Raw genomic sequence first — 24,311 nt, 5'->3', positions numbered from 1 at the left:
CCCTGGTTCAATAAATCACTATAGCGACTCAAAAATAAGACAAAAAAGATGCTGTCGAGCTGCTAAACAGAGAAACAACTTGTTGTGGTGGGCTAGGTACTACCCAGCTGAAACCGAGTACTTTGCGGCATTACAGTGCTGAGTACAAGTTTTTTCACGATGACCTTCCCTGTATGCTAACGCAAAATCCAAAATAATTTTGGCATGTGAATAACCCTGAACACAAACGTACGATAACCCTTTCCAATGACAACAATGATGTTGTAAGTAATGAGGAATGTGTAGACGTATTTAACACTGCCGGTGCAAGAGTGTTTACTAATGATCATGCCATGCCTCCAATCGTACTAAGATCAAAGTGCATTACCAGTGATCTGTCAATGCTCGAGATTGTTTTTTCCGTTGATGACATAATATCTCGCATAAATAATCTAAAACTGATATCATCAGATGGTTACGATGAAATTATTTTAAGTTTTTACTCAATACGAAGAACATCTCGGCTGCTTTCTTGCGTCTTCGGTTTTCCCAGTCCCTGTCAACACGACACTTACTTGATGACTGGAAAGGGGAAAGGTCATTTCCATTCGTAAGTCTGGCAGTAAGCAGCAACCATTAAATTATCGTCCAATAGCATTAACAAGTATACCATGTAAAATTATCGAACACGTCATTTATTCACAAATTATGACCTTCCTAGACGTAAATCATTGTTTTATTCCTTCAAAGCATGGTTTTCGCAAAGGTCTATCCTGTGAAATTTAGCGAGCTAACTTCCTTCATGATCTATACTTGAACTGTAACTAACAAACTGATGGCTTCTTTTTAGATTTCGTGAAAGCATGTGATGAAATGTCTCATACGCTTCTTTTTAAACTTTCAAGCTTAAACATTAACCCTTGTGTTCTTAATTGAATTGCGGCTTTTTTGAGGAAGCGGTCACAGTCAGTTCTTTTTAATGAGTGTTTTTCTCTTCCATAACTTCTGTTATTCCCGAGGGTTCGGTTTTACGCCCTATATTGTACCAAATACACATTAACAACTTACCTTTACACGTTTCATGTCACAGCCATTTGTTTGCTGATGACTGAACCATTTATCATACTATCACTAATCCATCTGAACAGCAAGCAGTTTAACATAATCAGTGGCTCATTACACTTGACCCCACTAAATGCAAATTATTATCTTTCTAACCTAAACATGTCACTAGTATTATAGCAAAAGCTAAAAAATCACTCGAATTTCTAAAACGTCACTTGCATCATGCTCTCAAGCATCTAAAACATATAGCCTACAAATCCATAACCAGACCAAAGCTTGAGTATGCTGCTGCCATTTAGAGCCTATCTCAGGCTTATCTAACAAATTCGTTTGAGGCACCGCAGAACCACGCTGTACAATTTATTCATTCATCCTACTCATACCATATCAGTGTGTCATCGTTAAGGGAAAAATCATCTATATCAACTCTTGCACTTTGTGGTTCCATTGCCAACAAAGCTCTGTTCCACAAGTTATAATTCAGCCCACGTGACTGCCCGGACATCACCCCGTCAACCAGCATATCTCATCGCACCGGTCATGCCCTGCAAGTCACCAGTCCATGCAGCCGCACCACGAAATTTTCTGCCTCATTGTTTCAACACTCATCATCTAAATGGAACGACCCTTTTCACAGCATTGCCACCATTACCTGCCCGACCTTATTCTTGCATTACCTGTCTAGCAAATAACCTATATATGTGGTTACCATTTTGTATGTTTTCTCTACATCCACCCCTTATGTAACACTCCCTAGAGAAGTCATTAGGGTAATTAAATGAAATTAAATACTCCTAATTCCCATGGTCACTCAGCAATCAGAGTGCCAGAGTCCCCTTTAATTAATTTTAGGAAACACTATGCCTGTGTGGGTGCGCATGTGGTTAACCAGAAACCCCTTCTGTCCAAATGATGCACTGCATTGGTCACACGAAAAGGGACGCTCTCCTGTGTGGGTGTGCATGTGATTCACGAAGTCCGTTTTCAGTGAAAAAGATGCACTGCAGTGGTCACAGCAAAAGGGACGTTGTCCTGCGTGCTTCTGCATGTGGTCCATGAGATGCCCTTTCCGTGAATAAGATGCATTGCAGAAGTCACATGAGAAAGGACGCTCCCCTGTGTGGGTGATCATATGGGCCTTGAGGAATGTTCTCTGAGAAAACGATGCACTGCATTTGTCACAGGAAAAGGGACGGTCTCCTGTGTGGGTACGCATGTGGCTCACAAGGGAAGCTCTCATTGCAAACGATGCATTGCATTGGTCACAGGAAAAAGGACGCTCTCCTGTGTGCGTACGAATGTGGTCTTTAAGAGTCCTCTTTTCAGTGAACGCTGCTGGGCACAAGAGGCATTGAAAAGGCCGCTCGCCTGTATGTATGCGAAGGTGTCTTTTCATGTTTCCCTTGCTCTTGGTCACATATGTGCACTGTCGGCAGGAGTACAGTCCACCTCCTACGGACACGAGTGAATGGTCCTGCTCATGGGATGCTGCACAAGAGAACATGCAAAGAGAACAAAAATGCAATGAAAATTGCGTGACACACAATTACTACAACTGGACTACAGCATCAGATAATGAAGAAATGTTGCACCCTTTTTAAATGAAGTACATCATTATCTTTGCCTACACAAACCATATGTTAGTGCAGTAGTAACCGTGCAATGACACCATACATTTCGCAACAGTTCCCATTATTCTGCAAGCAAACGTACCACTTAATGTTTATTATTTTTTATTTACGTATTTGTTTGACAATACATGATTGGCGTGGTGCAGCAGAAGAAAGGCAACATTATGAGTCGCCTGACTGATGCTCTAGAACCACATCGTACAGTCTTCAGACAGAGCGACTACGTTGGCAAAAAAAAAAAAGGAAAAAAGAAACATAAGAACACAATTACACTGCGAAGAACTAGGAGATACGTGCTGAAACCTGCAAATGCAGAGTGGCCTGATTTAGTTGCAATTCCCATACTATGCCTAAGCAGACAAAAGTCCTCTGCATATGCCAAAACATTTAGCAGCAATACGTTGAAGTATTTATTGCACTTATTTTTGCATATTCTTGAACAGCAACAAAATCGGTTCATATTTCAACACATGAAGCATGACAAGCACAATATGAGTGAAAGAGGTCAATATAAAACAAACTGTAAAATTTCGAAAAAAAAAAAACAAATGAATTTCTAAGGAACTGGATGGCATCACAGTTTTCGGTGTTCAACATATGGCACATTTATGTACACAGCACAGAAAATTGCTTCTCTATGTGTACTATCTCTGTTTATACCTTTCCCATTAATCTCTCCATGCTGCTTCAATGAAAGCATAATTTAGCACAGAATACAAAGCGAGCTATTCACCAAGTACACTTACATTACCATATACATTTGTCACATGATATCCCACTTTATACACATGTATAGAAAATCAAACTCAATGTAGATAGTCTCTAGGCATTGATCCATTCTTAGAAAGCCACCTGCCAACAAGGCAAAACTAGAATGAATATATGATGAAACAATGTACTGAACTTGACCCACTAAATGTGCTTTAAACATATATTGAGACAAATGGTAATGAGAAAAATGAATGATCAAAGCCAAGACTTTACTCTTTTCAAGAAACCCCTAATGGCCCTTTTGAGAGGGTATTACGGCTGTGGGAAAAAGATATATATACAGTGCAAGAGATACACACCAAGCATAAAAATCTGCAAAGAAGAAAACAGTTGTTTAAGCATAATGAACATTGGCACACACTATCACATGTCGAAAATATTGAACAAAATATTTGAAAATGCAATACAATAAAACAACATAACATGATAATAGAGTACAAAATATAAACAAAATGAGTTATTGGGAAGAAAACAGAACATCAAACTTGGTTATCATTTAAACATCACTAAATTTCGAAATGTTGCTTTCTGTTGCAATACTTCAAAGTGGCCAGTTTCATTCAACGATGGTTTTTGAAATGATCGAATCAGTGAAATATGAGGTACAGCATGTGATGCGTTTCATCATGACATAGAAACATGGCTAGGGGTTACTAGAAGAAATCATTACGATGTTATGGATAATGATAGTATGTATGCAAAAGAAATAAACGAGTGAGCTTACGATAACGGAATAGGTTATCAACACTTGCAACAGTTTGTAGGGCAGTGACGCAGTGAAACAGGAATAGTCAGAGAAAACGAAGTTAGCAGCAGGCTTCCTTAGAGATTCTATGTTATCAATAATATACGCTGGTTACGGGTTCCATATAACTCAAGCCTTACCAATTTTAGGGCACGTTCAACTAACATATGAAAGTTTTTGCATATGTGCAGGAGCATCGTGCAGATTACGTTTGAACACCCCAGGAGAGCGTATAGTAGCTGCAAAAATGTGATCGACGTGACAGTTCCAGGAAAGGTTGGTTTGTAGATGTAGTCCTAGATATTTGTACGATGTGGCTGACTTTTTTTGTGCGAATTAATGTATATGTGATTGGGAGGTGGCTAGAATTTCGAGTGAAAGAGACGAGTTTAATAATGCAATGAATTAGCCTCATAGGCCATGATGAACATCATGAATTGATTGATTCGAGGTCAGATTATACGTACTGCTGGTCATCCTCATCCCTTGTGATAGAACAATACACAACGATGTCATCAGTGAACACTCTAATAAATATGGTAAGACATTTGATGGTGGAAGAGAATGTAGAAACATTTTAGCAAACATAAGTGGTTATTATTACTCAGCACGTGGAACTGTGAAAAAGATGAATCAAGTTTTTCAATATTACTTCAATACTTTGTTAAGACGTATACGGAGACATACACAAAGGTGTTAGAGAGAAAAGGTATAATGGAGCAACACCAAACTGCTACTATATTACTATTATTTACATATTCCAGTGCAATATCAAGGTGCCAACAGGAAGCATTAAGCATTGCAGTAACTTATTCACAAAGCTGTTACTCATAGCACATATATTTGAGTAAAGATGTGCGTTAATGAACGCCTGAACCTGTGCTTAGTAAGGCAGGCATAATTTCAACACACACATCACAATGAAATTACTAGTCTTCTCATTAAAAATTGAATAACAGCGTGAAAACTGAATTGCCAATTTCACTCGTTTAAACGCAACAGGTCCTTTGTAACAGCCCACAGACATGATGATTGCCGTCGCATTCTCATGTTCATAACGCATGAAGCTCCAACTAGAGTGTAAAATGGTCAATAATTTCTAAGAAGCAGCAGTTGCAATGCCTTGCTGTCAAACCTATGTATGAGACTTCTTTTCTCTTCTACAGAAGGGATGAACACATCTGCAACGGCACACAGAACACTGTTAAATCAAACAACACAGCACACTCAAACATACTTTCATTATTGGCATCAACTATGCTTGATTGTTAGAAATATTTTAATTACTGTTATGGCCAAACCTGAACGACGACTCTTTCAGTAATTCGTCAGGTGAAACGATGCATGGTTTTGAAAAAAGAAAAGTTCTACACATGCGATAATTAAACTTTGAGCAGTTGTAGTTGAAAAGAAATAGTTAATTTAAACATTTGTAGCAGTGCAACACAACGGCATAAAGAATATGAATGCCCAGAGAATCAAACTAATGTGCCAAGTATTCATTTCCCCGTTTTAGCACACCATATATGAATAGACTGTGATAAAAGAAATTGAAGTGACCCAATAAAAAAAAAACTGGGCGCATGACCCATAAATGCCATGAAGTTGAATGGGTACACCGGTTATACGATTTGCGAGACATTTCATAGGCGTCTCTTTTTTTTATTGACAGAAATAATAAAGTGCTGCATTATGAAGATAAGACACCTGCGATACTTCAAGCAGCGTGTAGATATAATTCTATGCACGACATTTTCTTACATTGCTGTTTCACATCTATTGTACTAACGAACGGCCGGAGAAGTGAACGGTTACCCTGTATGGTGGGCTGGTGTGTCGACAGCCAGCAATCAAAATTTTTTTAAGTAGTTTTACATAAAGGATAGTTCAATCTAACATATTTGGATGTAATGGAGTAAGGCTGTACTACCAAAATACAACCTAGTTGGAGCTTCAATTAGAAGCTCTTTTGTGCAAAGAAATAACGAGGGAAGGGTTCAAGGGTAGCGCACCCTTTGAACTATTCCCTCGTTGTTTCTTTATGCGAAATAGCCTCAAATGTGCCTTCCAACTGAACATGAACCGACTAGCCCAGCAATGTGCACTTCTTAGTAGGAGCTTGTTGTCGATTTCAATATCCCGCATTTGCGCTTACCTCTGATGCAGAATGTAGCAGAGCGCTTTCAGACCTTGGTATAACAAACTAATCTCGTCAGGATTGCTTCTTCATCTGGCTACAGCTTGTTTATTTTGGTTAATACAAACGCGACCACAAACCCTGCAAAGTATAATATTTGAAATGCTTCAACACACTGCAATTTCGTGCATTACAAGGTCATTAAGGGCCGTCTCTTTATGTGGTTTGTCAGTGTACAATTTACGCACAACCTTTAATGAATCTGTAAATACAACAGATTTTTTAATATTTAACTTGACAATATATTTTATGGGACATGAAATTGCTCTTGCCTCTGCATTAAATATACTAGCATGCATGTAGAGTTTTTGCTAAGACGTAATATTGGGCCCAAAGGCCACTGCAGCTACCCCAAGCACAGTACAATGGCATAAAAAGGGTAGCGGTTAAGATATCCATAGCTTGGAGCTCATCTACTGGTAACCTGAAGCCCCTAAGTTCACTAGGATTGATTAAAAGACAATACATTCAGTGTATGTTGAAAAGCGAAAACTAGATAAGCCCATTTTAAGTACAACTTAAATGTAACACACACTGAAATGAAGTCTGCTTTCTGCTTAGACGGATGGCATAAAAACAAACATTTGTGGCATTTTTCTAAAATATTTGTGCTTAAATTGTGCTTCCTAAAATAAATATTGGCTTTTGAGGATTAAAAAAAGTTTTTTAAAGCCATTCTACAAAAAACTACGGTATTTACGACAAACCAATGCTAGAAATGTACAATATGTAAAAGGTGCAGTACAAGAAATCAACTTGACAAGTATGAAGTAGGTATTATAAATTACAAAGAGACAGTACATTTCAACTAAGGTTAAAAATGTCTGTCTTTTAATGCAAAAAAAATCTAAACCTAGGGGAAATAATTCATGGTTGTATCTTGACTGCACAGTGTAATATATTAAAAACGCAACTGCATGCTTAGCTTACAAGCCCCAGTATCGATAAGTATAGACGCTATCTTTACTGGCACTGAGAAGCAGCTGAGGACTTAATCACATGTGACATAATAAAGCACCCCAAGTTTTCCTACAGTAATAGCAACCTTAAGTATCTGACATTCTAAGCAACTCAAGACATGCCAAAAAACAAAGATGCTCCAGCACTACGGATTGCTTACTGTAAGCAATGATGAAAGTGCCCCAAAGGGTACTGGTAACCTGTTCAAAAAGCTATTTTTTGCTCCAGGTAACAATTACTGTAGTTACAACAACATTGCTTGAAAATTACAAAAGAAGTCGGAACTTTGCTATTTATTATGTATGTGAACTTGCAGCCTTTGTGCTCATATACTCATGCCACACGGTCTCAAGTGGAGATAAACAAGAGATCAGACAAATAAAAGCACACTTTTTTCTTAACAGATTACATGATGATATGCTACTCGTGTTATAGTGGGTGAGATTTTGTAACGCAGAAATGTGGGCAGCTTTGAGCCTTATTTTGATAGAAATATGGCTCATATAAGGCTTATATTTCGATTTGTTGTGGCTGTACTAGTTTCAAACAGATATGGTATGATACCTGAAGGGTTTGTGTGAAAAATGACATGCCTTGGGACAAGAAAGTGTCCACATCAGCAAAATTTTCAGCATAAACTGAGCGTTCACATCGGCCGAACTTTCCTACGATAGTCACAACCTTCCTTTCCGTTGCTGTGAAACTGTCACACTGAAGCAGCAAATAAACGTGTTTCTTTATACTGAAGCTCATTTTTTGAACTACTAAGACAAATGCATTTCATTCATAAATTTCCAGGAATTAAAAAATTTGGCACATACTAGAGAGGCCCGAGCTCAACTGAACATTTGTTTCTATCTTGTTATTCACATATTCAATGCAAAGCAACAAGAAGGTTCAAGTCATCAATTCACTGTTACAAAATCTGTAAATGAAATGAAACGGAATGAAAAAACTTGATTTATCTCTTATACTTTTATTCACAATGATTGAATTTTTCATAAGCATTATAGCATAACAAACTTAATTCATGAAGCATAATGACCGATTCCTCCATAAGCAATACAACATAGTAAATTGACACTTATTTTATGAGGCACTTAAAAAGTGTTTCATATATTTTACACGTCGCGTTATATAATAAATATTTGACTAATATTTAGGCCTGAGCAGCAATGAATGCCCTGACCTGAAGGGTTTCTCCTTGGAATAACAACGCGACATATGCACTTTGAGGCTGTCTTGCCTGGAAAAGAATAAATTGCAGTCAGCACAAGGTAAAGATTGCTCTCCTGTGTCCATGTGCATGTAGTCTTTGCCGTGTGCAAGATGCTGAGCAGCGGGCGCACGGAAATAGGCGCTCTCCTGTGGGGGCTAATGGGCATTGGAACATTTGTGTACAGCAAATGGAACTGGACATAGGTGGCACAGGAAGGGGTGCTCCCCATGTGTTTTAGAAAATGTGTGCTAATTTTTTACTTGTATTTGCGCATATAGCTTCACTATCAGCTCAAGTGAAGTCGTCTTTGTAGAGACACGAGTGAACCGTACTCCTCCAGAAAGGTAACAGACGAGTAACCTGAAAAGTCACAAAAAGACAGCAATTCTAACCCTGTGAGTATATGCGAAATCAAATCAAACCAATAGGTGAAAAAAAAGACAGCTGCTTCACTTTTATGCGGAACACATTACAGTAATATCTAGTTAATTTGACCCCCAATAATTCAGAATTTCGGTCAATTCAGCCACGGCATCTAGTTCTATAACTGAAAACCCTCATTAATTTGGACAAATTTGGCCGCGCTCCGGTTAACTTGAACTTTCAACCGCAGTCGGATGGGGAAGCCGCAGCGGATTCAGCCTGCCAAATAGATGGTGCACCTAAACAACTTCGTAGTAGGAATGTCACCTTTGGAATTTTAAACTTTCTTCATAAGTAGGAATTAAAGTTGCATCTCGGAGGCACACAAAAAAAAAAAATCTACATGGCCCTGGTTTACAACCAAAATAAAAGGCAGTGCATTGCTACTGTCATCAGCAACAGGGCAACAGGCAACTAGCGAAATAGGTGGATAGCAAAATCGTGGCTCTCGCAAAGGATTGTGGGCTACAGCACCCGTTTGCATAGACTTCCGGCTCAAGATGCCGTGCCGCCATACGGGCAGCGCCGTTGCTTTCTGCGTGTTCCAACTAGCACGAGCGGTGCCTCTTTCTCGCAAATTTTCTGCATACGAGTTTGGAGAGCTATGCAGTTTAGTTGAATAACAAATGCAGTAACTACAAGAATGTTATAATGGTGCGAGCGGTCATTCCTTTATTCAAGCTGCATGCACCTCCCGACACATGCATATTATTTTGCAGCAAAGGTGTAATTGTTTGCCTTACAAAAACATTTTATGCACATCATAGCCTGAATAAATATTCATCTAATTGTTTTCATGTTGCTCCCCTGTAAAATTTATCTATTTTTATATTGCAAAGATATATCATCTGGTGTTCAATACTGAATGACCATGATAAACTGTTTCTTGCTCTAAAAATAAAATGCACTCCTAGTTTTCTCGCCTTTTTTACACCTCTCAATCTCCTTTTACGTGAGATGTCGTACCCTCACACACTCGAACATGGTGTTTCAATGCATGCAAAATTTTCCACACTCAACAAACACTTGTGCAACAGAGCCTTTAAGGCTATGAGTTGAAGTAGAACACAGCTTATCCGCACTTCACACTTGCAGGTCTGATATAATAAAGACAAGATACCATGAACCTTCCTGCTTCAAAAGTGAATCGTTTTACGTCCTACGATGACATTAATTGGGCACCTGTTTCTACCCGTGTGTTTTTTACACACTCAGCTGTTTCCATAAATTTGATATACGATAGGCGATGCCAAATATTCAAGGCAAATATGCTGTATCGGTGTACTTAAGTGGGCAGAGTACGCATACTTACCTTGTCAACGTACGTATATTGAAATTTCGCAGCGTATGTGCTCATATGTGTGAGTGATTGGAAGTGGGCATCGTTTGGGTGCGAAAATACAAAACTGAGGTGATTCTGCAAAAGATTGTTTCAAAATATAACCGCATGTTGCGCTCGACACCTGTCTCTCACCAATCCTTACGTTCCCATTTCTAAGCCTTTCTACGTTCTCAGAAATGCGCGAAATATTCGTCTATTCATTTGCAAAACAAAACTTCAAGAACAAAATTCCTAGACAACCAGCAAGAAGCGCATCGCAGTATGGCACCTATTTCTTCTCTGATTACACTGCTTAGAAGGCACTGCATAGCAGCGAAGAGATAGGCCTCGAACTGGAAGTACTGTAGAAGACGATGTGTCCTTTAGCTATCTACCTATTGCCTTTTCTTTTTTCTTCTGTGTCCAACATGTGTGTGTGGCTATCAAGTCACATTGTTCACCTGTACTGTGCCCTTGCTTTTAAATTATTTTTTTGTGCGTTATCAGTACCTGCTGCAGCCTTATTGCTTGCTTGTTTTCAAAAGCTTGCATTTTTTTTGTTTTTGTCCCAATGCTTTCACCATTTTTCATCACCAAGCTCGTTGTCTACTTGGTGTGTGCACGCACGTCACCACCGCACAAGCGAAACTGGGATGGCTTCCTCTGCGCCTCCTGCCGCCCCAGTCACCCCAACCCCCGCAGCGAAGAGGGCAAAGTACAAAGCTAAGGAAGGCGTTGCAAGAGGGAGCATCTCGAAAAGAAGTGATAGAAAAGTTTAATGTGAACAAAAGCATGCTGAGCAGTACTGTGAAGAACGAAGACCAGATTATGCAAGCGTATAATGGCGACATTTGGAGATAAGAGGAAGAGGCTTCATACGGCAGCGCACCCCAAGCTAGAAGCGCTGTTGCACTGGATTGCCATTTCGGGCAGTGCGCGTCTGCCTTTGAGTGGCCTCTTTATCTGCCCACAAGCAGAGAAGTTCCCGCTGACTATAAAAATCGACTTTTTCAATGCGCTGGAAGGGAGGTTCGACCACTTCAAGAAACGACATGGTATGGTGTTACGTAACATGTGTAGTGAAAGAGGTGCCATTGACGAAAGTGTTGTGCAAGACTGGCAGACTGGACTATCCGTGCGCCTTTCTATGTACGAGCCGTGCAACATTTTTAACGTTGATGAGAAAGCACTGTTTTTTAAGGCTTTGCCTGACAAGACAATTGCGTTTAAGGGGGATGCGTGAGTCGGTGGAAAACTGAGTATAGAGCGCGTGAGGAATCTTCTGGCTGCTAACACGACTGGCACAGAGCGGCTGCCGCTGCTGGTGATAGGAAAGGCTGTGAATCCAAGATGTTCCAAGAATATTAAGCGACTGCCCGCCGACAACGGATTTTATGGATGACTGCCTTGACAACACCTTCCAAAGCTTGGAAGGCGTTGTTAGTGCTGGACAACTGTAGTGCGCACACGAGGCTGTCCGGTCTCAAGAACTTTGAACTGCTATTCCTGCCTCTGAACACAACGGCTTCTCTGCAGCCGATGGACCAAGGAATCTCATACAGTTTGTGAAAAGCCGCTATCGACGACAGGTACTCCAACGGATGTTGCTCTGCTTGGAGACAGGCAAGCAGTACAAAGTAAGCCTGCTAAGTGCAATCGACATGCTCACATATGTGTGGAACAACACACCGCCTAAAGTAGTTGCCAACTTCAGCGGGTCAGCGGCTTTGAGCACGACGCTGCTGACACTGGTGTAATGGCTGATGAGGAAAGCGGCAAAGAGCAAGACGGCCACTATGTAAGCATCATGCCAGCTTATGCGTCCTTCGGCGATTACCTCGCAACTGACAGCGATGTTCCCGTGGCCAACACAGTCACCGAAAGCGATATCGTCGCGAAGTGTTAGATGGTGAAGGGAAATCGGCTGACGAAGACCCAAGTGATGCAGACGAGCATACATGCCACACAATAACGGAGGCTGCACATGCGTTGGCCATTTTAGAGGACATACGCAGGACTTCCTCGGACAGTGTGCGTGGACTAAGCCACCTGCAGGAACTTTGCAAGATTGCGACTTCTTCGCACTTTGCATTCGTTAAACAAACCGAACTTACAGACTTCTTCAGGAAATAAAAGTTTGATGGTGTAGGAGACATTTTTCCAAATCTTTGTTCGTGCTCGCGATAATTCGCATCCTCAGTTAATTCGGACATTCTCTCCGGTCCCGTGATGTCCGAATTAACGGGGTTTTACTGTATAATGTTTGCCAACCCAAACTGCAGGATACTAAAATGGTTTATCCAAGGTCTACGGGCAGCGCCGGTATACGGGCAGCGCCGTTGCTTTCTGCGTGTTCCAACTAGCACGAGCGGTGCCTCTTTCTCGCAAATTTTCTGCATACGAGTTTGGAGAGCTATGCAGTTTAGTTGAATAACAAATGCAGTAACTACAAGAATGTTATAATGGTGCGAGCGGTCATTCCTTTATTCAAGCTGCATGCACCTCCCGACACATGCATATTATTTTGCAGCAAAGGTGTAATTGTTTGCCTTACAAAAACATTTTATGCACATCATAGCCTGAATAAATATTCATCTAATTGTTTTCATGTTGCTCCCCTGTAAAATTTATCTATTTTTATATTGCAAAGATATATCATCTGGTGTTCAATACTGAATGACCATGATAAACTGTTTCTTGCTCTAAATATAAAATGCACTCCTAGTTTTCTCGCCTTTTTTACACCTCTCAATCTCCTTTTACGTGAGATGTCGTACCCTCACACACTCGAACATGGTGTTTCAATGCATGCAAAATTTTCCACACTCAACAAACACTTGTGCAACAGAGCCTTTAAGGCTATGAGTTGAAGTAGAACACAGCTTATCCGCACTTCACACTTGCAGGTCTGATATAATAAAGACAAGATACCATGAACCTTCCTGCTTCAAAAGTGAATCGTTTTACGTCCTACGATGACATTAATTGGGCACCTGTTTCTCCCCGTGTGCTTTTTACACACTCAGCTGTTTCCATAAATTTGATATACGATAGGCGATGCCAAATATTCAAGGCAAATATGCTGTATCGGTGTACTTAAGTGGGCAGAGTACGCATACTTACCTTGTCAACGTACGTATATTGAAATTTCGCAGCGTATGTGCTCATATGTGTGAGTGATTGGAAGTGGGCATCGTTTGGGTGCGAAAATACAAAACTGAGGTGATTCTGCAAAAGATTGTTTCAAAATATAACCGCATGTTGCGCTCGACACCTGTCTCTCACCAATCCTTACGTTCCCATTTCTAAGCCTTTCTACGTTCTCAGAAATGCGCGAAATATTCGTCTATTCATTTGCAAAACAAAACTTCAAGAACAAAATTCCTAGACAACCAGCAAGAAGCGCATCGCAGTATGGCACCTATTTCTTCTCTGATTACACTGCTTAGAAGGCACTGCATAGCAGCGAAGAGATAGGCCTCGAACTGGAAGTACTGTAGAAGACGATGTGTCCTTTAGCTATCTACCTATTGCCTTTTCTTTTTTCTTCTGTGTCCAACATGTGTGTGTGGCTATCAAGTCACATTGTTCACCTGTACTGTGCCCTTGCTTTTAAATTATTTTTTTGTGCGTTATCAGTACCTGCTGCAGCCTTATTGCTTGCTTGTTTTCAAAAGCTTGCATTTTTTTTGTTTTTGTCCCAATGCTTTCACCATTTTTCATCACCAAGCTCGTTGTCTACTTGGTGTGTGCACGCACGTCACCACCGCACAAGCGAAACTGGGATGGCTTCCTCTGCGCCTCCTGCCGCCCCAGTCACCCCAACCCCCGCAGCGAAGAGGGCAAAGTACAAAGCTAAGGAAGGCGTTGCAAGAGGGAGCATCTCGAAAAGAAGTGATAGAAAAGTTTAATGTGAACAAAAGCATGCTGAGCAGTACTGTGAAGAACGAAGACCAGATTATGCAAGCGTATAATGGCGACATTTGGAGATAAGAGGAAGAGGCTTCATACGGCAGCGCACCCCAAGCTAGAAGCGCTGTTGCACTGGATTGCCATTTCGGGCAGTGCGCGTCTGCCTTTGAGCGGCCTCTTTATCTGCCCACAAGCAGAGAAGTTCCCGCTGACTATAAAAATCGACTTTTTCAATGCGCTGGAAGGGAGGTTCGACCACTTCAAGAAACGACATGGTATGGTGTTACGTAACATGTGTAGTGAAAGAGGTGCCATTGACGAAAGTGTTGTGCAAGACTGGCAGACTGGACTATCCGTGCGCCTTTCTATGTACGAGCCGTGCAACATTTTTAACGTTGATGAGAAAGCACTGTTTTTTAAGGCTTTGCCTGACAAGACAATTGCGTTTAAGGGGGATGCGTGAGTCGGTGGAAAACTGAGTATAGAGCGCGTGAGGAATCTTCTGGCTGCTAACACGACTGGCACAGAGCGGCTGCCGCTGCTGGTGATAGGAAAGGCTGTGAATCCAAGATGTTCTAAGAATATTAAGCGACTGCCCGCCGACAACGGATTTTATGGATGACTGCCTTGACAACACCTTCCAAAGCTTGGAAGGCGTTGTTAGTGCTGGACAACTGTAGTGCGCACACGAGGCTGTCCGGTCTCAAGAACTTTGAACTGCTATTCCTGCCTCTGAACACAACGGCTTCTCTGCAGCCGATGGACCAAGGAATCTCATACAGTTTGTGAAAAGCCGCTATCGACGACAGGTACTCCAACGGATGTTGCTCTGCTTGGAGACAGGCAAGCAGTACAAAGTAAGTCTGCTAAGTGCAATCGACATGCTCACATATGTGTGGAACAACACACCGCCTAAAGTAGTTGCCAACTTCAGCGGGTCAGCGGCTTTGAGCACGACGCTGCTGACACTGGTGTAATGGCTGATGAGGAAAGCGGCAAAGAGCAAGACGGCCACTATGTAAGCATCATGCCAGCTTATGCGTCCTTCGGCGATTACCTCGCAACTGACAGCGATGTTCCCGTGGCCAACACAGTCACCGAAAGCGATATCGTCGCGAAGTGTTAGATGGTGAAGGGAAATCGGCTGACGAAGACCCAAGTGATGCAGACGAGCATACATGCCACACAATAACGGAGGCTGCACATGCGTTGGCCATTTTAGAGGACATACGCAGGACTTCCTCGGACAGTGTGCGTGGACTAAGCCACCTGCAGGAACTTTGCAAGATTGCGACTTCTTCGCACTTTGCATTCGTTAAACAAACCGAACTTACAGACTTCTTCAGGAAATAAAAGTTTGATGGTGTAGGAGACATTTTTCCAAATCTTTGTTCGTGCTCGCGATAATTCGCATCCTCAGTTAATTCGGACATTCTCTCCGGTCCCGTGATGTCCGAATTAACGGGGTTTTACTGTATAACGTTTGCCAACCCAAACTGCAGGATACTAAAATGGTTTATCCAAGGTTTAGAAGTTTTATCCACCCACTGTATGACGTGCACGCTAAAAACAGATAGGACAGCACTGACAACCAGACAATTAGTTACATCCCTTCTCATTCAGACGAGAGGTTAGACCTAAGTTGGTAACCGGACAAGCCCTGGCCCATGTGCTGCTTTACTACGCAGTGCCACAACAGAAGAGACACAGAGGACTATTATTAAGTTAATGTGCACTGTTCCAAAAATTCCAGAAACCTTTTTGCTTAAGAAATATAACTGTATTTCGTTGTTTTGCTGACTTCCAATTTTTTAAACTATTGTATCATGTTAATAGTGCTTGGATGCCCTGTTGTTTCTAATTGAATGTCCACTTTTTTTTATTCCTATCATCTCTGTTTTACTATAAATTTACAACCATGTAATGCATTCGGTTTCTTTTGTCGTCTGCCAGGCTCTGCCACACAAGTCACCAAATGGCTTTGGCAGGCCTAGCCACATGTACTACTTTAGAAAATAAAGGCATTATTACTATTATTTACTTTTGTTGTACGAAGGAGTTACAACCATAGATGTGCTGTTGTTTATCAGTTCTTCACTACCTTGTAATAAACATCAAGTGACAAACCGTAATGAACTTAGTCCCCTCCTCCTTGGTGCTTGTGAACTGAAGCTGTTGCAGCCGTCCAGCTACTCCAAAGAGAGAGCTCAGGCAGGCTTGCATTGCAAATTTAATTCAGCACAAAAGCCGGGAGACCAGCACAAGAATGACGACGACAGTGCAGTAAACAGTGTTCCTCCCACTCATCTCCTATCCTTAGAAGTGTTTAAATGGTCAAGCATACATAGGCTTTTCTGATTTTTAAACCTTTAAATCTACTTATCTATATACTGTTTCACATTCGATATGCAAGATGTGAAACTGCAATGCATATTTGAAAATTATATACTATATTTTTTCAGAGTTCAGCTTGGGAATTCATTTGACATCTGTCATTATAGGTACCCTGCAATACTTTGCGAACATGATGAGAGAACACTATTAATCTGTAGTCGGAGCTTATGTGAACATGTAATCCAATTGTTACAGCAATGCACATGGCAAAGAATTTTCAGTTATATTTCAGACACCTTAGCTGCAGATCACACACTCGACTCTAGGTAAATTCCATGATACATTGGCCGGACCTTGTTATGAATGAAGAGGCACTGCCATTGGCAGACTTGAGCATTAGTGTGGTGCACAATTACATACTCACGCCACGCTCTATGGTTTTAGAATTACACTAGAATTCAGCCTGTGACCACGCTGAAAGTAAGCTAACACACTCAAAGAGAAAAAGAAAGGAGAGTGCTCAGAGTGACGATGCATGCTGATAAAGCTTCTCACCCATTTGTTGTCATTACCTGTGTAGCCTTTAGGGTGCTTTAAGTATGAAAGGAGAGAGAAAGCAGTAAATGAATGCAAGAAATCGCTGTAAAACTCACTTTTTACATGTTCGAAACATTTCCGGCAATCAATTTGAAGCAATAAATCATGTTTACTTGTGAAGCAGCACAGGTAGACAAGGCACAAAAGGAACGAATAAGACACCTTTCGTGCCTTGTCTACAAGTGCTGCTTCACATGTAATCAAGAACTATCACCAACTCGACCAACTTTCAACGTTACTAAAGCGATAAACTTTGGTGGCAAAGTAGTTGGCAAGCTATTGCAGGGTCTCCTTAAGTTAGATAAATGCTCGTCAATCATGTCAAGTGAAAAGAGTTGGTAACGATCACTTGAATTGTGTTGTAATACCATGTTCGGGCCCAGGACCACTGGCCAAGAAACTCAATCGAACCTTAGTGCACACACACATACGTACACACACAAATATATTTACAGGCAAAAGTTTAAATGTTAATAAACTGTTAATAAATTAGTCTGTCACGTGCAGTGCTATGCTAAATCCACGCATAAATTGAAAGTATCTTGTCGTGTTTAGTTTGTGGCTTGTTCGACGCCGACCACTTAAAACGGCGTGCCTCTGACTTGCTGATGTCCTCAGCGTTGGCCTACACCATGACACGGCTGTCTTACATACCTACAGCAGTATGGTAGTGGTAACTCAGCAACCACCATGTTAATCCCAACAGCACACCAGAGTAGAGTCAGCCGCCTGAAATTGCAGCAAATAGCCCACAACAAACTGGGATTCACAGCCACTCTGGAAGGCGGCGAGAACCGTGGCATCTAGCCTGATACCTGGGCCAGTCACCCAGACGGACCGCAGGCCTCATCCTTCGGTTGCCAAGCCGTCAGGAACGGCAGCTGGAAAAACTTCGCACCATCTGGTCCCTGGGCCAGACACCTAGCTGGATTGCAGGAACAGAACAGCTCCCCGAGGACATCAACGAGATCTGCGGACCAGACGTCCAGTAGTGATGGAAGTTACTTTTTACTTTTTGGAGCACACTTTGGAGCAGCCATAAGAGTTTTTGGAGCATGAAAAATGCTAGTTTAGAGCAGCTACTAGTGTTTTAGGAGCAGATATTAAATTCGCCATGCATTAACTAGAGTTCAAAGCATTGTTGAAGCATCTCGTAAGTATTTTTTATAATAAAATGTATTTACCAGACAACAATCAAAGCAAATTTCATGAAGCAAACAATGGCAGGTTGTCGTAAATGTGCTGTGAAATAAGCTACAATTTGAAATACTAATACTTGGGGCAGAAATCAAATTAAACTGGAAAAGCTAAGTGCCACAGTTTGAAAGTAACCACAGTCCATTATAAGTGTTGCCAAATGAGCAGAAGATAACAGGTATGAGATAAAAGCAATCAGGTTCATTTTCACAGTTCACTACACTAGCCTGCATGTCCAGCCGAGGAAAAAAAAATGGCCATATGGCCTATATGGTCAACATGACAGTTCTGTTGCACAAATGGGATCAGAGCCGACAACTCTGCACACTAATAGCACAGTGGGATGAAAGTACACCGATTCTTTCATGTTTTTAAGGACTTCTGAGTTGATGAAAGAGTAAACGTTTGTCACTCTCATTTTCTCAGTGTAACTTCAGAGCAGCTTTGGAGCAATAACTACCAAAAACTACTGTGTGGAGCAGCATAAAGCAACATTTCTCTTTTTGGAGCAGTTTGAAGCAATTGGAGCAGCACTTCCATCACTGGTCCAGCCGAGAGCTCTCTCGAATTCAGTCTTGCCTCGAACGTCGGCACGCACTTTTTTGCAGTCAGTGCATGCACTCTTCTTTTTTTGTCATCACCATTCATCGAGCAGTTTCGGTTCCATTCTTTGTCTTGATATCACAGCATGAAAGGCAGATGGACAGGGCACATTTCCCTTTTTTTATGTAAGGAAACATGAGAGCGCATGCGTGCCCCTCTGCTGCAGCTGCCTACAGCACCACAAACCCACAGCGAGAGAAAACGCAAACGCTTTTGGCGACACCACTCATTGCGAGACCAAAGAGCAACCATAATCTGCCAGCGGCTGTCCAAGAACCATTATTTTGTTTTCCAGTAGATGAAACGAAAATCAGATGCGATTTCTTCGGCTGTCGGTTTATGGTGCTATACACAGCTGCCACAAAGCGCAGGGGCGCACGCTCGGTTGTTCCCTTTAATGAACATGGAGAGTGCACATCCTGAGAAAAATCGCTTTTCCCAGGGTGGCAAAGACAAATGTGGTCCCCCATTTTCTTGATGTTCAGTGCATTATACACAAAAGGGTGTCAACAGCTGAAATGCTAACCCGCTATCTAGCAATATACGAGTTTTTATCAAGCTTTAAGAAAAATTGAGGGATGACGTACGCATGCACGGCAACTGACTTTCATATGCAAAGCATTTCGTAGCGAACTTCGATGACTTTGAGCGTATCTATTTATTTATCTATCTATCCATCTAGCCACTTACATTTGGGGGCTCTCGTGGTCACCCTCTTAACTTGGCGTGAACCAAAATTAGCATGGGAGGGTAAGATGGTTTGACGAATATGACGCGCTGGTCAAGACATGAATAATGTCAAAATCCTGTTGCGTACATCGTCGAACACTTCCCTCCAGACAGTGGCACATACCCATGGTTGGGTGCATGCCACTGGTACATGCAACAAGTGATTAGCGAGTTTTAGTACTGCGTACGCTGCGTACGTGGCGGCGTTGCGTACGTAAGGACGCCACGTTCTGCGTAGTGCGCATGCGCAGACCGCAACGCACACGTATCGCGTTACGTACGCAGCCAGCTACGTACGCACGCATGAGATGCGTGCGTTCGTACGTATGAGCTGATCGCGCCGCTCTCGAACAAGTTCGTGACAGCGCGAGACTTCGTTTTGCAAAATGGCGGCATCGAAGGCAAGCACCGACCGGCTCTGTGGCTTAAAATATGGCCATAATCTGGCTATAACACTTGGATTGGCTCACATTGGCTGTCAACAACAGGTGCTTCTATTTTGATCTACCAGATGACGCAACACGCTTCACGCTCGTTACGTACGCGGGTACTACGGCATACTAAAAGCCGATTAGTGGCAAACGACGCCACGTAACGCAAGGCGCTTGCGTGATGCGTACGTAGCACCATTCCGCAGTACTAAAACTCTCTATTGACACTTAACATCTACCCAGGAACCATGAGAACACACATGGGCAATTTTACGTGTGAGCATTAAGAGATACCCGCCATCGGTAGCGTCAACCCGACGAATGCGAAGAATAAATGCCAGGTTCCAGGCTAGAATCAAACCCAAGCATTCTGCGTGACAATGAAGCATTTTACCACAAAGCTACGCCAGGTCTCGGAACAACTTTTCAAGTAGGCCCTACTCTTCATGAAGTTTCAATAGTGGTTGCAGTGCTGTCTACTCCAATTTTATAAACATTACACAAGTACTCCTTTGATACAGCCGTCACTTCGGGTTAACATCAATTGTGGTTAGTTGCCATGCGTTGAAGTTGATTTATGTAGCAGTGTCCAGGGCCGGCATCTTCGCGTGCATCAGCACTTCCCATCAGCTTATGGTGTTGCTAATACGCATGTTTCAGTTGGCATTGTTGTGCAAGTCCAAACAACTGGTTATATAAACATCTGCAATATTCAACATATGTCTGTGTGTGCAACATTTGTACATATATTTAGCGTAATTTCATGACGTGCCACTTAATAAAAAAATTGCAACGCGGTCACCTTCCCTCGGCATGCTTCGCATAACGCCGATTCCCAGGTACGTTGGATCTGCCAAATATTTTTTTTGAAGGCATTAAAGACCTCACAATCAATTTTATTTCTTTGTTTAAATATAGTAAAGGGAGAAAGGCACCTGGGGAGCCTAGCATCATTGAAAGGCTGCAGTATTGAACCGAAACGAAATTGAAAAATTTTTTTTTTTAATGGCCCCGTATCTGCATTTAATCTGCAAATGTCGTCGAAAGACAATAGTCTTGTGTGTGGGGAGAGTGAATAAAAAAGATTTATTTGATGTTCTGCTCAAGAAAATCGGTGAATGGTATTCTGGAGGCGCTGCGTTAGAGTGCCTCGAGCGTGCAGCGGAGGCGAACGAGCGCATCAAGTCACGTCACACGTGAGACATGACCGCCATCTGGCAGTTTTTTTCAAAGCGCGTGGCTCTGAGACGGGTATGCGCGCCCACCTCAGAGGTGATAAGGTGTAGAATGCAAGGCGACGGGTAGGTGCCACCATTGTCTCGTTTTAGCAAAGTGTTGGAAACACTCACCTTTCTGTACAAGCGTTAGATGTTCAGCGCAGCGTGATAAGTGCTACGGTCCTTAAAATTACTTATGTATTACTTTTCTAGTAAAAGGCTTTCATTCAGAATATATACGTGTTGTTATGGTGCCCCAAACATGTGCAATAATTGCTTTTTAATTGACAATTGCACAAGTACGAATGCTGAATCTTGAGCAACAAAAGTGGGCGCTGCAGATGGGGTCGGCCGTTTCAAATACCCGATGCTGTTACAAGTGGACAAACAGACAAACATACAGACAGACGGGCAGACAGACAGACAGACAGACCAAAATTTTTGCTTCGAAGTTCCCCAAGAAAGACTATCGTCTTTAAAAACCATATGGTATGTCAGGAGTTCACAAAAGTGAGGGCAGTAGGAGAGTGGAAATACACGATTTCTCTAAGTGTGAAAAATGTTGCCACATTCTCAGCGCCAAGCAAGCCGTCTCGATTTCGCCCAAGCATTAAAATACAGAACTTCAAGAAGCGTTTGTACTACTCGACACGCCGCAACAGATACACCGAATTAATCACCAACGTCATGTATCGCGCATTGCTTTCTTTTGGTAGAGTGTGCACAGGACAAAAGGGGCGCACTGGAAGTACATGAAATGTCTGTCAAATCAGGGGGAGGAGACTTGCCAGCTCATTGTAGAGTCTCCGGTTGCTTACGTGCACGCCTGCTTTTAACCCAGCCACGAGATGCGAGGGTGGACTAAGTGGTATATTTCGAAAATGTAATTAAAAGTACAAGGTGCATGGGTGATTTGGTGGTTATTATTGGATTTTCCCATGCGTACTGCTTTCATCTGTACTGCATCATGCATGGGGAATGAGTGTCTTGGTTTCCCATTCGAGACATGTTGCATCGTTTATGTCGTCGAGAACTAAACAACCCGTCTGTGGCCCCACACAGATCCCCTCATGACATGGATGCCATACTTACTTTGGAATGAAAGAAAAAAAATGAAAGAAATGGGAAAAAAAAGGATAACATTTTTCCACAAAATAAACAATATCTATACTTTAGCAATGACTGTCTGTAACTATCCGAGCCTCATAATAAAACAGTATTCATTTCAGCAAGGCATCACGACAAAATTGAGTTACCTTAATTACTATTTTTCGACACAGTAGCAGGCATGAGCTTGGCTCTGTAACTTCCACAGTACTGCCGAGAAAAGTTGTCGCTTGGTGTAAAGGTTAAAATGCTCAACTCCATACCTACGAGTTGCGAAATTGAACCTCAGCCGCGGGCCACATTTCAATGCAGGTGACATGCTAGAGGACCAGGTATTTGGAATCAGGTGCACATTAAAGAAATTCGGGTGGTCAAAATCCTCCACTATGATGCCTCTTCTAATCCTATTATTGTTTTGGGTTGTTTTACAACCCAAAACAATAATAGATTTTTTTCTGGGTGAAGGGGCCAGTCAAGCTGTGAAATGCAGCTTTTTTCCCTTCACACCAAACCACATATGCAGTGTATTTTCATGTACTTTGTCATGTGGTTAAATAAACTCAAACTCAAAACCGCAATTACTAAAATTACTGGGTTAAAATAACCTGCATCGATGGCAATGGCCTGGCAGGTATGAAACAACACATCTGTGGAGGTGAAAGGATGTTTTCATAGAAATATGATTATTTACCCTCAATCAGCAGAGGGGGCACATCCAAACTGCAGTCATTCTTGGTAGTAACGATATTATATGAGAAATCAAAGAGCTGGTGCACAGAGGGCCTTGCTAAATGTCTATCGTTCATGAAAAATCCTTTCTCATGAGAGCTGTTGTAAGGGTGACACATAAAATGCTAATGCCAGTGCTTTGAAAGCCATCACGTTTTTAACACGCATATAGCTTTGGCACACTGCCAAATTATGCTTCAATCTTCAACAAGGCCGCAAAAGAGGCTTACTACCATTTCATGGCTTGGATATTGGTAAAAACACTAGGATAAGACGGAGGTCAAAAGAAGAGTTCGGGATCACAAACGCACAGAAACGTAGTCTTTACTCCAGAAATCAATCAAACGTGAGAAGCAATGTGAATGCAAGACGAGGAGCACAACACGTCAGGGACTTGAGAAGAGACGGACAACAAAGGCGCACACTAACAACTGGAAGTTTATCGAAGAGGCAACACATATATAGCTTACCAAAATTTTCACATGGTACAACTTCTCTCACCTAAAAGAACAGAAAAACTGTCACCGTTCCACACAAACATCATCAACATGCGCCTAAACAAAAATATCTTGGACATAGAAAGATGAAAATCGCGGGGGCGGAAGGGAGCGCCCAGATGAAGAGAACCAAAAGATTAGTATAAGTGCTTCTCTGACATGACAATAGACGTGTGACTGACACATATTTCTCCTCATCTCTTGATGTGGAAAGCTTCGATTTTTATCTCCATACCTATAAAAGGACAGTCGCGACAACAACAACAAAAAAAGGGGGGGGGGGGGGGTGAGCAGCCGCACATGGTGCAATGCTGGGCCGAGTGGGCACCTTCCCATGAGGCCACCGCTCCGTTATGCACTTGTAAACAAATATTTCAACAATTGCCGGTCTGGCCTGCGAATACACGGCCGCATGACAGTGGTTTCAGATACACGACGCCTGTTACGCAGTGGACGAAAGTTAAGCTGTGTATGACCTGACACCTGTTAGTTTCTAGAAACTTCGCTTTGGCTTCTAATTTTCCACGTGTATTATTCAAGTCCCTATTCCCACTTCTTGCATTCACAATGAACCGCTGTAAACTAGCCCAAATGGCTGTTTTGCAACGTGAGAAGCAATGCAGGTTGTAACGCTGAGGGTACGGTCA

General features: G+C 42.0%; 1 protein-coding gene across 6 annotated transcripts in view; it reads right to left on the bottom strand.

The window, feature by feature from the left end:
- Window positions 1–2,309: 2,309 nt before the first annotated feature.
- Window positions 2,310–24,311, bottom strand: part of LOC119185875 (uncharacterized) — a 38,651-nt gene continuing 16,649 nt past the window's right edge. For 2 of the 6 annotated variants that reach the window (XR_012886327.1, XM_075874408.1), the window contains exons 2-3: window positions 17,970–18,124; window positions 2,310–2,532 (exon numbers count right to left, since the gene is read on the bottom strand). Coding sequence is in view for 2 of the 6 variants with exons in the window: in XM_075874408.1 (XP_075730523.1) it covers window positions 17,979–18,124 (146 nt within the window). In the remaining 4 variants the exon portion in view is untranslated. Of the gene's footprint in view, window positions 2,533–2,760; window positions 17,884–17,969; window positions 18,125–23,637; window positions 23,669–24,311 lie in introns of those variants that run through there. The other 4 variants (XR_012886330.1, XR_012886329.1, XR_012886328.1 and 1 more) reach the window with 4 other exon arrangements.

This window comes from Rhipicephalus microplus, chromosome 9 (assembly GCF_043290135.1).
Source record: "Rhipicephalus microplus isolate Deutch F79 chromosome 9, USDA_Rmic, whole genome shotgun sequence".
In the NCBI taxonomy this organism is placed as follows: Eukaryota; Metazoa; Arthropoda; class Arachnida; order Ixodida; family Ixodidae; genus Rhipicephalus; species Rhipicephalus microplus.
This window is presented reverse-complemented; position numbering and strand designations above follow the sequence as displayed.